General features: G+C 36.0%; 1 protein-coding gene across 3 annotated transcripts in view; it reads left to right on the forward strand.

Moving 5' to 3' along the window:
* The window catches only part of GOLGA4 (golgin A4), a 67,852-nt gene that overhangs the window by 8,488 nt on the left and 41,755 nt on the right, over positions 1–17,609 (forward strand). For 2 of the 3 annotated variants that reach the window (XM_030446462.1, XM_030446463.1), the window contains exons 3-7: positions 7,705–7,803; positions 12,286–12,351; positions 13,473–13,787; positions 15,192–15,239; positions 15,637–15,693. In XM_030446462.1, coding sequence (XP_030302322.1) covers positions 7,705–7,803; positions 12,286–12,351; positions 13,473–13,787; positions 15,192–15,239; positions 15,637–15,693 — 585 coding nt within the window. The remainder of the gene's footprint in view (positions 1–7,704; positions 7,804–12,285; positions 12,352–13,472; positions 13,788–15,191; positions 15,240–15,636; positions 15,694–17,609) is intronic. The other variant, XM_030446464.1, reaches the window with a different exon arrangement.

Below are 17,609 nucleotides of genomic sequence, written 5' to 3' on the forward strand. Positions count from 1 at the left end.
CCTAAAGACTTAAACTCAATCCTTGTGAATGTTTCTAACCATGCCAGTATTAATTATCAAATATAAACAACACCAACCAACAACAATATAAACAACAACCCCCCCCAAAAGAACATCCAAAACCCAATACCACCACCCCCAACAACAAACCAAACCAAGTCAAATTATCGATCTTTAAGATACCATTAAAATCACTGTTGAGATGGTTGGGTAATCATGAGTTGCATAATAGAGCAAACAGAGAAGATAATCCACATTCATCTTTCTTTTCATATTGAGTACTTTGGCTTTTAATAAAGACAAAACCAACAAACAAAAGCTTAATGAGTATGAAAGTAGGCTGGTGGAATAAAGCAGGGAACTTGTGTGATTCTGTGAACTTTGTCAGAGAAAATGTTGAATTCCTAGCCAGAAAATTCAGTTGCAGGATTTTATTAAAAGAAATGTGTTCTCTTGCAGTGTCACTTTTGTTTTTAACACCACATTTTCTTCAGATGATCAGCTATACCTGAAATTTGTCTTAAGTTACATTATTAATGCTACCAGTGGTTACAGCTTGGCGGTTTCCTTCCTGCATTGCTAATAGAAATCAAAGGAAGAGTACCTCATGATTTTGTTTTGTATTTTGTATTTACTGTATTTGTAAATCAGTATTGAGTCTTCTAGTAAATGCTTATTTTCTCTACTGATATATATATATGCAATTATTTCCCTCTGTCCCTGGGGGGAGGTTTTTTGTTAACTGATGCTCAAAATGTCAGTAAGCAGTGTCACCCAGGATAAATTACCAAGTATTTCAGTGAGGAGAGTTTGCTGGGTTTTTTTTGTTGTCTTTTTTTAAAAAAATAACAATCTGCCTTTCTATTCCTAATGTGGAATATAGAAGTGGTGTATTGCTGCATGAGAACTGCCACTGTGACCTAGAAGGAATGAGTTAGAGTTGATATTATCAGTGACCACTGCAAACATAAACATTTTCCCTTTGAAAAAATAAAATTATTATGTGTATCTATTGTAGAATGTGCTAAAGGTTAAAGGATTGATTTGGCCACCGTTTGCAGACATTTAAGTAGCAAAAACTTAGTAGAATATGTACTATTTAAGTCATGAGACTCAGTGCTGTTCCTCTGTGGACTGATTTACCCTTTTGTTTTGGTTTAGTTTCTTTTTCTTTTTAACTTGGTGCTGCCTACACAAAACAAAGAAATGATCAGTCTTTTCAGTGGGAAATAAAGGGAAAGGCTAAGTGGAAACACTTTTATCCCATTTATTATACAAGCACCGATTACTTTTCTGCTCAAGAAGCTCTAATGCATAACTCTCACTTTGAGTGAAAGGCAGTATACTGAATTTGTATTTATTTTTGAGGATGTCACCTTTTATTCTAGGTCTGAAAAGGTTTATGAACCTGAAAGCTGTTTTTCAGTTTTATCAACTGATCTGTTAGAAAATACTAGCTCTTGTTAAAGTTCGGATAATGTATTTAAAATAAATGCATTTCTGAAGGGGCTTGGGTGCTACTAATGTGTCACCTGTGAGCATCAATGTTTTCTGTAGTGTTCATGTTTTCTATGGAGAAATACATTTTGTCTTGTAGTGCTTCATTAGACATATGTTGCCCCCAGCAGACTGTTTTTTCAGACTGCTTTTTCAGAAAAATGGGAGAAGCGAAGAATTCCCCACAGAACATGCCAAGTCTTGCTGGAAGAACATTATGCTCTAAATACACTGGTTACACTGGAATGATCAGAGAGGCAGAAGGAGAATTAAGATTAAGAATGTAAAGAGAATACTAAGGTGACCTCAGATTTACAGTTATCCTTGGGCTTAGGGAACTACTATGAGAATTTTACTTGTGAAGCATATCCTATAATTAATGAGAAAGCAGTGAAGATACTAAGGGAATTAAAATACCTTTTGTTTTTTCATAAGGACTGGTTTTATGTAAAATGGAAAATTTTTCTAAAATTAAAATAAACTTAAATGCTGAAGACATGAAATCTCTTTTTTCCAAATCGTTCTCTTTGAAATCTGTCTGTTGTATTGTTTTTTTATAAAATTAAGTGGCAGTGTTGCTATGCTTACAAAAGCTGCACATTTTACATACTATCTGAAAATATATACCAGGGTATATATGGGTGTATTACGTCTTTTTGGAGGCATTTTTTGCAGTACTTTTATTTGATCAGAGGGTATTTTACGCACAGGTGTCAATGGCATTACAGTGAACTAAAGTTGGACAGCATTTAGTCCATTGAAAATATTTGGGCTTGAAGAGTATCAGATGGTAAAACATTCTTGCAGTACATGAATAAATGATAACCATTTAGGTACTAAAAGCTAAGCAAAACTATATTGTTTCATAGTTCTTTAAAATAATGTTCTCTGTCCTTCCTCTAGCCTATTATGTCTCAGTTTGTCTTTTAGATTTTTATTGCTGTAATATCAAACTTGCAAGTATTTATTATGAGAGCTTTGATTTAAAACCAGAATGTTTTTAGAAGAAAAACAAATTTCAGAGTGAATTACAGTTGCATATGACAGCAGCAGCCTGATGAAGGAATTATAATAAAATGCACTGGCAGGCTTTCTTGCTTTATATTCTGCAATGATAAGATTTTTTTTCAAAACTTCAGGACAGTCATGCCCACCTTTTTATTCAGCTTCTGTTTTAGTGGTGCAGTAGATCTGGAGAGGCAGTGTTACAGAGAATCTCATAATTTTTTCATGTGTAAGGAAAATGCAGAAGTCTATCTAATTCTGGCAAGTAGCCCATAAAGTATGAGTACAGTGTGAGATAAAAGCATATATTGATATTTGCATAGGACTTTTTGAGGAAACTTGGATATCCAGTGCTTTCTGAGCTGTTACTGATAATATTTGAAATAGCCCTGGACGGCTGGATACATGGTTGCTTTGTGCTTTGCTGTCTTTTCCAGGAAAAAATAGTGCTTGTTTTTCGAGCTGCTACTGCGATGACTTTTGAACAGAATGTGAAATAAAATAGTTCCCAGAACTTCGAGATTTTCTTTGTGTTCTTTATATGCTTCCTTCACAAGTGAGCCCCACCCCAGGAGATATAAAAGCAGGCTCAGAGCAATCAGCTGAGAGCAAAGAGCTGACAGCTTGATGTGGGTGACCTACCAGTCATGCAGATCCAAGTATCACTCACATCCTCATGAGTGCTATGGAAGTGACAGCAGAGCACAATATATATAGCTCTGCTTAGAGCTAAAGATAAACTAGCCAAGATACTTCTGCTCTCACTTTAGTGCTGTGTGATGACTTTGTTTTTAAAATAATGGAAAGCTGTTTCTAGTGTGGGTTATTAATAAGCAGGACAAGTAAGGCTGAAATAATATCCCTTCAGTACCTTGATGTACTTCTACTTAGTCATTGCCATGCAAAGATGATAGTGGTTCAGATATGTCTTTTTTTTCTGACATATAAATTTAAAACTAAGCTTTGGAGGCTGTGTAACCTTGTTTGTGTGTAATGTCTGGATTTTACAACTCCCTATGCATACAAATGCATACTTACATTGCTCATCTGAGGAAAAAACAAACAAAAAACCCCAGACCAACCAAAAAAACCCCCAAAACCCAACACCACAAAACCAAAATCCAAACAACCAGAAAAGAGTTAATTTTATTTCTGTCTTACTTCTTTCTGAAAATGCAGTTTTCTTAGATTCTAAAGCTTTTTAATTGCAGAGAGAAATCTTGATCTTTCAGCTCTTCAGTTTTTTCTGTTCCCTGATCACAGTAGGGATGAGACATATAAGGTTATGTTGCAAATGGCACAAACCTTGTATAAATAAATATTAGAGTAAATCAACAGACTACTGACATATTCACAACTTTTTTTTTTTTTTTTTTTGGCAAATAATCAAATTTTTTTAACTTTTTATTTTATTGTGAGGAGTGAGGGAGTGAGTTAGTTGCCAGTAAAAGCTGAAAATCTAAACCTTTAGGCTGATTGCTGACATCCTTTCCAGCTCCTTGAAACAAGTAAGTAAATACTGGTTTGCCTTTTAGCCAAATTTATAGCCTCTTCTCTTTCCCTCTGTTTTAGTGTCCTTGTATACAACTTGGCAAAATTGTCCACATACAATGATAGAAGCTTTTAGGCATTAATGTACTACAAATGGATGTATATAATGATGCACTATGGCATTAAAATGTATGCATTTTCAAATTAGTTGGCTAGCACAGTCAGACAGTTAATCTGAAATTTGAAACCACTGATTCTCTTTTTTTTCCTCTGCAGGGGAATAATGACTAAGTTTGGCAATATATTCTATGTCTATAGCATGCATTGATTCAGCTACTGCCATCTCGAGAGCAGTAAGACTTGGGTCAATTCCTATGAAATTCTGTTGGTTTTGGGGGTTTTTGTTTTTCTCCAGCATGCAAAAGAAGCTCTTTGATCTAGGGATCATGTGTACTTTGGCCTTTGTGCCCCACTCATCAGAATCTTGGCAAAGGAAGATTTGAGCAGGGTAATTCTTCAGGAGGAGGAAAAGTGAGAATAGTATGAGCACTGTTGGTTCTGGAGTTCAGAAAGCCCATAAAGAACAAGGAATGGTGCTTAACTTAGGCCAAACTTCAGTTCTACAAAAACTGTTTAGAATTTTGGAAATACAAAGGTTATTTAAAAAGTAACTTTATATATTGTTCTTTGGTGATACTGTAGGAAATGTAACATTTTCTGATGTCTGGCTTCATCACCTAATTTACCTCATTTGTAACTTCCCAAGCTAGAAGGCTAGAAATGTTTGGTGATTAGTAAAACAAAAAAGAAGCACATTTAATGTGTGACAGTCAGTCATTAATTTTGTAGCCCCTTAATTTGCTTTCTAAGATTAAGGTTGATATGGGGTAGGGAGTTCGTTTGCCCTGGAGTATGGTTGAACTTGAAGGATCCTAGAATTTCTATAGCAACCTTGGAGTGTGATTTGATGGCATTGGGGGGACAAGAGAAAGTTAGTTAAATGATTATTTTTGTCTTCACACATTCTGTTTCCAGAATGCATCAGCCCAGCTGGATCCCCTGCTTCTTTAATTTATCCCATTACTGGCATCTTGTTATCTTGCTTAAAAAGGAGTTACAAGTATCTCTATCACTTGTATATCAGGTAGTTTGAGTGAGTTTTAAAAACTAATTCTTCCTATTGTTTAGAACTCTTTGTCATCTTACTTGTAAGTTTTGGGTTTTGTAGTTAACATTTTGTGAAAGACTTGCTGTTTAAGCCTCCTGTTAGAACTTGGCTTCACTGATGTGGTCGTGGACTACAGGGGATGTTTGGAAATACAACAATTCATACATGCTGAACATAAAGTCTAATTTGTAATGTCTTTTGGTGAAGAATAGTGTGTTAGAGCTCGAATAGGAATTGATTTTAATGCAAATTGGGTGGTATATTGTTTATTAGAATTATGAGTAAGCAAAAATAATGCTATGGTGAAATATTAAAGTTTAATATCTTGATAAGCAGATGTTAGAATACTGTTACTAGAGAAAGGATAATTTGAACCATCTGTGATTCCTAAAGTTCTAGACAGTCATGTTTTTAGAAGTAACTTAACCAAGCCGGAGTTAATATATATGTTGAAAATGTTATTAATTTTTTGGTTAATATTTGCCATAATCCACTTATGAGTGCTTTGCAAAGTGTTTCATCATCTCAACTGGTTTTCACTAAATATACAAAGTAATTATTTTCTTGAAAGATTTCATAATTTGATTGGTGGTTGAAGGTGCACATGCTGCTAACTCATGAGCCCATCAGACTTGCTTGTACTACTGCTGCTCTGTGTACACTCGTGTATACATAGCATTTGCTGTTTCTTTTTCTAGTATATGTACCCTTTCAAGAGATACATGTGAAAATGCATAGCCCAACCAAAGCTATGAGGTCCTACAGCCATAACCAACTTTTTTTTTTTTTTTTTTTAAATACTCACATAAGGAAATAAACTTGGGTTTTACACACTTATACACTAAGAGCTTTAACACCATGTACTCCTAGGGATAGTACTTGTAACAGACTGAGAGAGACTGGTGATGAATCTGACCAAACTCAGCACGTGATTGCAACTACAGTGAAAGTGTGTCCAGGCCAGAGGGAAGAAAATTGGAAGCAGGAGAAATGAGACCACTTCTTTTGTTAGGAGATTGTGGTTGTAGCAGTTTAGAAGTGAGAAATTTCAGCTGGTTTCACAGACCTAGCTAGTTCTTGCAAATCGAGTGAACTTTTGGAGCATTTATCCATTACTTGAGAAATAAGCATGAATGACAGTTCAGAATGGTCACTGTAGTTACCAATTTGACGAGTAGAAGTTGGCCATAAATTTTAAAATCAGTGCTCTTCAAATACCCTGTCTCTAAGACAGTTCCTGGTTTTGTAGTGGGGAATTGTTTTTGACCATGAACCAAAGATTTTTCCCTTTGTAGCTCTGGAAGATTTTCTGATATAACTAGCACATTGTTTAGGTTTGTTTTCTGCAGGATTGGTAATTTACATTTTTATTACTCAGGTTTTTCAGTCATTATTTTTTTATTGGCATAGGAATACATTAGAGAACACATAGGAGTTCAGTGTATCAGTACAGATATTCAGAGCCTATTGTATGGAGCTGTCACTGAACATTAAACACTTAATATATTTTCTGAAGGGGTTTTGTGGACACAAGCTGCAGGTCACATAGCATCCCAGATTTTACACTCAAATATTTTTCCTCTCTTAAATTTATGCAATTCATGTACTGCAGTATTGAAGTCAATGTTAACAGTCACAAACCAAAAAAATAACTAAACTGTTACAAATCAAATTACAACTTTCATTGTAATAGATTCAGTTATCCTAAAAATACTGTTTAGTAATTGGAAATAAAATTGTTCTGAAATAAGGGGACACTGTATCGTGTTTTGGTTCTGTGGGCAGACAGCACAGTTCTGAAATCTCAGACTATAAGAAAAGTGAAACTTGAAATATTGTGTATAAGCAAAATAATACAAAAATAGTTTTTTAAATACTTCATATGATCCTACCAGCTTTGGGTTGCATCATGTTTCATGTATATATTCAGTTTTAATTCATATTCCAGTCTCTCCATGTTTTTTTGTCTCTAGAATTTTAAATCTGTTTCTTGATTTTTAGATCTGTTTTATGGTACTGATTTAATTCACCATTACATTTACATTGTACAAATGGCCTGCTAGTAGTTTGAAAAATTGTGTAAATAACTTTTTATTAAAATGTAGTTGGGACTGTAGTGTATAAGAGCACTAGAAGAAAAATAGTCAAAAGCATGCAATTTATGTGATTTATAGGTAGAATTTTTAGAATAACAAGTTTTTCAGGCATAACTGAGAGCAATACAAGACAAGTCTTCTGTTGAGGTTGAGAAAAATTGCATTGTCAGTGCCTGAAACGCTTTATCTTTGGCTAAACTAGGATCCTTGCAGTTGTGTGGGTTTTTTACTTCTAAATTATTAAAACTGTATTTTGGCTGTTCTGTGATGATCTAATGCGTATTTTGTGGTTGTATCCTGCCGTGATCAATATCTGTTATCTCATAAACTGCTGTATTGGTTTATGATGTCTTTAATAGCGTGGGAAAAACGAGTGAAATAATGCAACGTTCTTTACCTTATTACTTGATTTATTTTTGTTTTCCTACTTTTTGCATTGAATGACAGCTGCTAGCCGGGATGATAGCAGAACCTGCTTTTCTCTCTGAGTATACTATCTTTGCTTTGGATCCCACCAAGCAACCTAAGCCACCGAGTGATGGTGTGGTGAGTCCTCCCACCCCTCTTAGTGATGCCTTTAGCAGGGGGAGGAGAGTACTGTACTAGAAGGCAAACCTAGTGTTGCTTGTGGCTTGTTCTCACAAAGGCATCTTAACTACCCTGTTGCTAACCCTGCACTAAATTTCACGGAAGTAAACCTGGTAACTCCTGGCTGGTGTGCTGTATGATGTGAAGTTTTTGTAACATAAAAAAAAATTAACACGTTTTCTGTTACACAGGTAATCATACTCTACACAACTTTTAAATAATTGTTGCACAGCTTTGTGTGTTTGCTTATAATTCATTAATTTCATTGAAAGTCTCCCTCTTCATTTTTATGTATGTCTGTATGTATTTTAATATGAATGGATATGACAAACACAGATTTTTCTTTTTGCTCACAATGCAAAAAGCTCACAATGTAATTTAATGGTAGCAGGAAATCATCATGCAGAGTCTTGAAATCCAGCTACTTTCCAATTGGTAACCTGGCACCTATTATTGTGAGGAAAATGGTATTTTTTTAATAATTAAATTTTAATGTAATTATATATTTCTTTGCTGGGAAATGTTATTTTCATATTATACAAGTGGGGAAGCTCAGAAGAGAACAGAAAGGAGAAAAAGAAGCGAGCACAGAGAGGAAAGAAGCCTTCTACTTTCTAACATGCATATAAAAAGCTGTATTCTCCTTATTATAGTCACAAGACTAGGATGGCATCTTTAACATGCTTCAGAGGTATGGTAATCTTGAGTCCACAAGTGATTTTAGAGTTCCAGCTCACTGCCATACTTCATGATGACTTTGATTGTTCAGTTTTGTAAGTGCTTTTTTGCTCCTCATCCAGAGGCTGAAAATAACAAATCACTGAAGGCTGTAAAGGACAGAAATTTGGTTAAGCAGGTTGACATACCACAGCACACTGGGTTGTGTTAAACTTGTCCCTCTCAAACTGAGCAAGACTGAGCTGAAGCAATGATTAAAAAGGTGACCTGTGGAAAGCCTTCATTTGTTGTAATGTGTTATGATTGTTTAAAACGTTCCCTTGGAGTACAGATTGACTGCCATCTCGGTCCCAGTGTTCTCAAGATTGTGATTCTTGATGGGGAGCAAAGAGCACATTCAGACTGTGCTGAAATCTGTAGCTTTGAAATAGTTACTGAATTTTGTTTTTTCTAGTTTTAGGTATTGTAACCATATCCCAGGTCCAGTGATCACTGCTTTAACTTTCGCTGTAAATTTATTTAGGCTTTTCTACACTTGGCAGTTGGGAGCCTTTTTTTACTATATTACAGAGTATCCCTAGCACAGTTGCATTTTGAAAAACATATTCCAGGGAATTATCGAATGTTGTCTTTGTATTATCTTTTAGTATATACTTAAATGGCATGAATCACTGACTTACAAATCTATATACAAGACTCCACACCATACAAATAATATAATGTAAGGGTTATCATTAATGCATTACCAGTGTGTATTAATAATACATTACCTGTAAAGCTGATCTTGTTCTCTGAACTTCTTGAAAGCTCTAGAGCCATAGTCTCACAGTAAGAACAGGGATAGAAAACAATGATACAGAAGTTTATAATGAGGAGTTGTCTATATATAAACATACATATAATGTTTTAAAAAACATTGTATACATTTGGGAAACCAGGAAAACAGAAGTTGTAGGAGGGGGAAAGTTTCATCATCACACACAAATGCATAGTAATTCTCCTAAAAAAGACCAGTATTTTAACTGTCTGTGCAAATGATATGTGGTCCAAGAGAGTGAGTATTGTAGAGCTTTGGCTGTAACTGTGGATCTTTTGGCATAGATGAAGTTAGTATTATCTCTTTACTAATTAAGCTGCATGGGTTTTGTTGCATGAAGAAACAGTTCAGATATTCTTGGACAGACGTTTAAAAAAAAATTAAAGGAAAATGAGGGAAGAATATGTATATTGAGCTCTCCCTCCTTCCTCCATACTTTCCTCAGTTTCAGAATATCTTAGAAGGACAAAAGTAAAATGGTTTTAAATGTAGACGTATAAGCTTTAACTTTTTAGGCTTCTGAATCTATTTATAGCTTTGACAAATAAATATCATTAACTGAAGTTTATTTCAGACATACAGAAGTAAGGAATCACTGGAATGCCCTAAATTCAGTTAAAACTGAATTCTGGTTTATATGTTGTAATAAGAAAAGCAGCGTTTTTATTAGCAGATGTAATTATAGCTCTCTTTGGATAGAGATATAATTGTGTATGTTCTATGAGCTGATGGAGAGAAGACTGTTGTTGGTTCCCAGAAACCTTGATGTAACTCTGCTGGTTTTAAGACTTTGAAATTGAAATATCTCTTAAGGCTTAGGGACAGCTAGGGCTCTTAAGCTCTTCAAAGCCTCTTGGGTCTGTACTTATATATAGCAGCTTCCATTCATGCTTACCTTTCACTGTGTGGATATCAGAATATGACCCTTTGCCTTAGAGCACAGTGACTTAGAATTGGAGCAGCTAGATACCTGTTGTGGTCCATTTTTTATAAAAAAAATTACTATGGTATCCCTTCTATGATTTTTGCCAGTAGAAAGCCTAGTCCCGAAAACAGGTTCTACTTTTGTTCACAGAGATTGAATACAAAGATGTCTGCATTATTAATAGGAGAATGTTAAAAGTGGCGACGTTAGTTTTAGCTTTGAAATGGCATTTTTTAGAGAATCTTCAAACAAAAGAACAACATCTGTGGTTTTTATCTATTCATTACCAACTTACTAGATTTAATAAATCTACTTAATCTTGTGTTTTAAAATAGGTCTTAAATGTTAAATTATTCTTACGAATGAGAAGCACAAGGACTCCATAGTTTCCTTTAATTCTTTTTATGTGTAGCAGGATACATAATTTTTGAAAGAACTGGCTTTAGTGAGTTTGTAATTCTTGGTACAGTATTTGACTTCCTCTGCTGTCAGTTTTCTAGCACAGTAGATGCTTTGTAAATTATAAAGGGTAATGGAAAGAAAAAAGTATCTTCTGCTTATTACTATCTTTCCAGTCAGGAAATGAAATGTAGGAGACCTTTAGTAAGAGGTCTTAATCCACTATGAGTAAGTCCACCACAGCAGGACGATGCTCTGATTCACAGCAGAATGCAGATTTTGTTCAAACCAGGTGAAGCGTGATTTCCATATCCAAACAGATTCCTTGTGTCATGGCTCATTTTGCTTTGAATCTGGACAGGTGACAGCTCATTGCTCTGGCTTTCTGAACTATCTCTGTTACTTTTTCTTCTGGGGTTTTTTTTGTACTTCCTTAAATTTGCTTCATGTCAAACCTTTCTGAACCCCTTTATGCTGGAGCATTCATCTTCTACATTTATGTTTATGTATGATTATTTACATATCTACAGAGTAGAAGTTGTGGGTATAATCAAATAGCAGACTGTAGTGTAACAAGGCAACCAGGTGCCCCTAATTGCCAGGGAGTGGGCATGATCTTGTGTTAAGCCCACCTGTGCCTAATTAGGGGCATCTGGTTGCCTTGTTACACTACAGGTATAATCAAATAGCAGACGATTATGATTGGTATTTTAGTTGTAGATACACCTTCAACTAAACAGCTTGAACCAGGGTACGTCTTGATTAAAAATTAAAAGTTACGCTTAGCTGAATTTATCATACTTTGTTCAACATGTTGCAGTTTTCTGCTTCCCTTGAAATAAAAATAATATCCACAATGTTTAATGGTCTAGCATGTTTAGCTACTTCAGTTTGACCTGGTTTAAACACAATAAAACCTCCTGGATTTGCACAGATTAGAAAACATCAGAACACAGGATACTGGAAAAGCAGGATGGGCAGATTAGGAACAGAAACATCTGAACTCTGTACAAACTGTTACTTTCTGTTGTGTTGGTTTTGGTTTTTTGGTTGGGTTTGGGACGTTGGTTTTTGTTTGTTTGGGAGAAGACTTGGCATATGTGAAGTTTTTGCACAGGATGTTTTTTCTATTTCTGTGCTTGTTTGGAGTCTTAAAGAGCCTGTTACCCACACTTTTTTCCAGGTAGCTCCCACCCCACACCAATCAAATGTACTTAAACGGAGTAATACAGTGTGATTCCACTGTTACTCATGTTGGCTGTAAACAGTACAAGTAATCAACTAGAGTTTTCCTGCTATCATTTTGTCTTTTTGGTGATTCTTTGATTTGTGCATAAATATTACATAAATAATCATTATGAATAATTTAATTGGAGATGTCAACATTTGCAGATGTCTCCTACTAATCCACACAGACATAGCTGCTTTGTAGTTCTATATATTGCAGCAATCTGGTTTGAATTTAACAAACGAGCTTGTTTGCATGAAGACATCTTAATAAATATTCAAAAGAAAGTACTAAAAACGCAGGCAAGGAAAAAGCGCAGATGCTATTTGTAGGAACCTGTGAATTACAGTCCTTGTAGTTTGTTTCTTCTAACAGTTGTTTTTCCTCCTGTAGAACTTCACTAAACAACTGCTTCCCAGATCCACAGAAAACCATGGAAGTGCACCAGCCTCCCCACAGGTATGGGGAGGACATGGGGGCTTCATTTCCCCCTTGACTGCTGTGTTGTCATTATGTTGGTTTAAGCACTCTGTATGTGTCTTCCTGCTGGCATAGGGGTGATGAGTACTTGCCTGTCAGGATACTGGGGTGTTTTGTTTCAGTGTAATCCCATTAGCTGTTATCAAGTGTTGTCACTGATGCATAGAGGTTATTTTGCGGGTCAGGCTAGCAGTATCTGAGGGTATGCTGCAGGCTGCCTGTGTTGAGGTGAGACTCATTGCTCACCTACACAGCCAGCATGGGATATGGAGTTACCCTTGCTTTCAAAAACAGAGGGCATATTGTGTGGCTAGAAAGCTAATTTCTAGTTGAAGGGAGTGAACTAATAAGCTTAGTAAGATTGTCACAAGTGATAAAGGAGGAGATCAGTCTTTAATATGTCTCAGAAACTTTCTGGAGTGGGATTAGCAGTGGCTCAGGGCATGTGTATCCCAGCATCGGGTTGTGGGGGCAACATGGTACAGTAAATGCTTTCAGATGGCTTCTGTAACGCCAGTAGTATATGGTGCCAGGGCACTGAACATTTTGTTTCAGAGCAGCGTAAGTATTTTAGCTGCATAAATCAATAAAAGCATTTTATGTAAAAATCATAAAGCCACTTTATAAAAAAAAAAGGACAGTTTAAGAAGGTGTGCTATAACTAACCTATCATACAAGGACTTTAAAAATAAATTTGTTTCCTTAATCATAGGAAAATATCTTGGTGTCTTTGAGATAGTCTTCTGTTTAATACATCAAGAAGGGAGTCACACTATATTTTTTTTCTTTTGAGACAACAGTAAATGCAACTTTAGTTACATATTCACTTTTTACAGGGGTTACACAGAAATACATTCTTTAACAATTTTAAATCAGGGCTGTAGATTATTGCATTTAGTTACTGTCTGAAATTTCCCATACCTGGGAGTTGCATGCTTGATGCACAGGGAGATAATTCTTTTAAGGGAGAGGTAGCTATTTGGTGTCTCACATGTGCGAGGCATCTTTTTGCCCAGGTCAAGTCTCTGTTTGCTGGGTTTTAGTGTTTCTACCTGCCTAAAAGCAGTGCTGAAGTAATTATTTGCTTTGAATTCTTGCAGCTGAGTGATACCCAGTCTTTTGCCCAGAGGCTTCAGCTCCGAGTTCCCTCCATGGAGTCTCTGTTTCGAAGCCCCGTAAAAGAGTCCCTGTTCCGCTCCTCTTCTAAGGAGTCCCTGGTACGAACTTCTTCAAGAGACTCATTGAATCGACTGGACTTGGACACAGCTGGTCCCACTTTTGATCCACCTTCTGACATTGAAAGTGAAACAGAAGAGCCTCTGGGAAACACAGACAACCTCAGCAAGGAGCAGTTGCTGCAGCGACTGCGCAGGATGGAGCGAAGTTTGAGCAACTATAGGGGGAAGTACTCAGAGGTAGGCAATGGTTTGCAACAAAAAGATGTGTCTGACAGGTACTGCAGCAGTAGATCATCTTTCTGTTTTCCTGTTTTGAGCAAATGGATCAACTTACAGTTAATGTGGACGCTGTGTTATTGTAAGTCTAGTTTGCACCGCTTCTTACAGTTCTTTATAATAACTCCTGTGTGGACTTTTGGTTATCGCTATCAAAATCCCTGGAATCTAAAATATATAAGTGGCAACTACAATATTCAGCATATGCCTGAAAAAAACTGTTGCTTTCCGTTAGTTCAGGAATGACTGTCTCCCACAGAATTTTTTTTTCTCTTCCAGCTATTGTAATAAAATTTATTTTTAAAAAATGTATGTAAACAATTTTTCCAAAATGAAAAATCTTCAGTTGGTAGGTGTGTTTTGTTTTGTTAATACAGTCTGTCTAGCAAGTCTTTAATTTTCTCTGTAATTTGTGAATTTCTCTAGTTCAGTTGGAAAGAACTGTTCTGGTGTAATTTGGCAGAAAGTAATTTCAATGCATAATGAGAATTTAAGATGTAATTTTTTTTCTAATTAAAAGTAGGGTACAAAATTATCATCTCAAAAAAATACGGTAAGAGAGCAAGGGAAACCATCCATAATAGTTTTAGCTTTCTTTTAATTACAAAATAAGTATGACTCTGAAATTAAAAGTAATTCTGAAAAGTCCTGATTTATTTTACATAAGTATTTGAAGTTCTCTTTTGACTTTGAGATTTCTTGTTTTGGATTTGTTTTTCTTTGATTTTTCATCAATTTGAAAATGAAGTATTCTAATTCCATTTGCTACTTCAGCTTTGGATGGCTTAGGCAATTGTGATAAAATTTTTAATTAAACTAAATTGTGCAGTTACTCATGAAGTCCTTTTGTCAGCTTACAATGAGAAATATTGTCCACTTGCAGTCTTTCTTTGTCTGCTGGGTATATGCAAAGCACATGGGATGAGAACATTCAGTATTACAAAGACCTTTTTTTGCTAGACTTGTAAGTGTATTTTGAAATTGATTTTAGTTAAGCTCTCTGGGACGTGTACCCTTACAAATGTGCATCCCTATGGGAATGCTGTCTGGGATGTAACCTTATGATACAGTTGTTCTTTGGCTGCCTGTGTTGAAGTCTGGCTTTTCTTAGAGGGCTTTTTAGTGAGAAAAAAGCTGTGTGTGAATGCTGAGTAACCTCATTGTTTTGTCACGTAGGCTTTATTCTTTTAACACATCAGAGGTATTTTACAAATGGAAAAAGGAAACACTGAGAAAATTTAAGTGTTTCTGTCAGAAGAGTTTTCTCAAGTGGTGAAGCATTAGAAAATGCTGATAGGGATACAGTTATTTTTATAGCTATGAGCATATGTGTTATCATGATTATAACTGATTTCTGTATTTTAGCTAGTGTCTGCTTACAAAGTTATGCAGCGGGAAAAGAAGAAGCTACAGGTAAGCATTAGTTTTCATCCTCCTACCTGAATGCTGTTTTGAATCTCAAAATGTATAGTGCAAATACAGGTTTAATTTTCAGTGCATTGTGTGTTGATGTGTATATGCAACGTGTGTAAACAACAGCCTCTTTCTTAGCTGGGATTTTAAGGCCAAGCTAATATTGGTTTGTCAAGATAACTGTGAAGGTACTCCAGGCTTTTTTATTGCATCAGCTGATTTTAGGTGATAGATTGCCAGCCTACAGTTGGCAGTTTATGATAATAGTAGCACCTCAAGACTCAAAAGAGAAATACAAATCATTCTTCTGCTGAAATACAATTCTGTGAATTTATTTATAGTTCATATATAAAGTTGTTATTTACTATACCTGATGTTTATTCTTCCTTTTTTAAAGGGCATTCTGAGTCAAAGTCAGGATAAAGCACTTCGCAGGATTGGAGAACTCAGAGAGGTAATTTCCTTTATTGATTATTTACTTTATACCACATATACATAGGATCTTTCCCTGCCTACCATTTTGCTTTGGTTTTTTTTGTTGTTGTTGTTCCCTTTACAGAGTATTTTCTCTTTCACAGCAGGGTATTTACCACTTTTTCTCATTTGTTTATATGGGGTTACTTCTGTGGCTTGTTTCTCATTCAGCAGCTTATTGTTATACTCTTAAGAGCAGTTCATCATACCAACTAAATTGCTTTTCTGTTCATTGTGAAATAGGTAGAATTGTGTGTGGTTCTTGCAGTGTTGTTGTGCCAAATAGTAGGTGGTCCTGTGCAATTTGTTTCTCATTTAGATTGAGAAATACTGATATGAGGCAGATAAAAGTATTAGGCACTTTTTAATAAAGATTTTAATGACTATCAATAAAAAAGTTTAGGATAAAATCTTATCTTGATCTTTGTTATAATATTTACATTTTTAAAATGGATTTTCAGGATAGTTTGATTTCAGTCATAAACCTGGGTAGGTCGTGTTGTGATTTTTTCCTTAGGTTATAGTTAAATTAAAAGGCACATACAAATTACTGGACAGAGCAAATGAAAAAGCAAGTTCACAAAAGCCATAGTGTCAAACTGCTGTTGAAGCAGAATGTGAGGCTGAAGCCTTCTTACTGCCCCAAGAGCCAGTGCAGCATCAGATTTGGAGATGGGTGTGCAAGGGCCTCTCTGTCCATGCTCTCACCTCAGCTGGGAGCTGGGTACCAGCTGACTCAGAGCCCAGGGCTTTCTGTGTGGCTGCACTCTTGTTTCTGGCATACTCTGCAGCAAGCAGCAGCTCTGCCATGGACTTTGCCTTCAGACCATGGCAAGATTCCACCTTCACCTCTTGGCAGACTGTCTTCAGGCTTTTGGGCATCTTGCCCACAGATAGGGGCCCGGGTTGGTCACTGGAGGGGCAGGGATGGCTGCTGTGAGCATTTGGACTTGCGTATACCCAAGGCTCATGCTCAACTGCAAGGGATTGCTCCTGTGGGACCAGTTTGGGCAGCCAGTGATTTCAAGGGAGGTGACGGGCGAATTGCGGGAGGCACTCTTCTTAAGGAGTGTGTGGTGTAGTTCAGGTAAGCGGGCTGTGGGTTGTGTGGACCCCAGGGGTAGTGTTTTGGTTCTGATCCATGCTGCTTCTGGCTCAGCAGTTGAGAGCAGTCGGCCAGAGTGCTGCGTGCCCTGTGCCTGTCTGAGCCAGAGCCCACCCCTGGGCTGTCTCCCTGTCCTGAGCTGAACTGTCGGCCAAACTCACAGCATTACTGAGAGAGGTGGCTTTCTGGTGTGGTTTTTTCCAGATCACTACAAGGTCAAATGAAAGCAGCTCATTCTGTGATTATCTGTGAGCTCCATTAGGTTTAATTTTTCATCTTATTGGTTACTTGGTAAAGTTTGGAAAGCGTATATTCCAGAGTTAAGGCTTTTGATTATGAAAAAGTGTTGAATGTGTGCACATTTCTTTTTCATAGTCTTTCTGATTCATATATGTCTATCTGATATATATATATATATACACACACACACACAGTTTTCTGAGTTTTATATAAATATATATAACTTGGTGTGTTCATTTGGTATAAAATTTAATTCTCATAGATTTTTGTAGATGTAAAGATTCCTTAAAATCTAACATGAAAATTATTTTTTATGAATTGAAAAACTTCAAAAAGTAGGGGTTTTTTCCTTTGGAAGCCTGGGTGTTACAGCATTAGTTAAAAGAGACTTAAAAATTAAAAAAAAAAAAGTATGTTTCCATTGTGGAAGCTAAAATGGTACAAAATAGATCATTCATTGATGGAATAATTTATTATCAGACATTATTTTAGAATACCTTTTCATCATTATACCATCCATTTTCACCATAAATATTTTGAATCTGACAAGT

Source organism: Calypte anna, chromosome 2 (genome assembly GCF_003957555.1).
Source record: "Calypte anna isolate BGI_N300 chromosome 2, bCalAnn1_v1.p, whole genome shotgun sequence".
Lineage (NCBI taxonomy): Eukaryota > Metazoa > Chordata > Aves > Apodiformes > Trochilidae > Calypte > Calypte anna.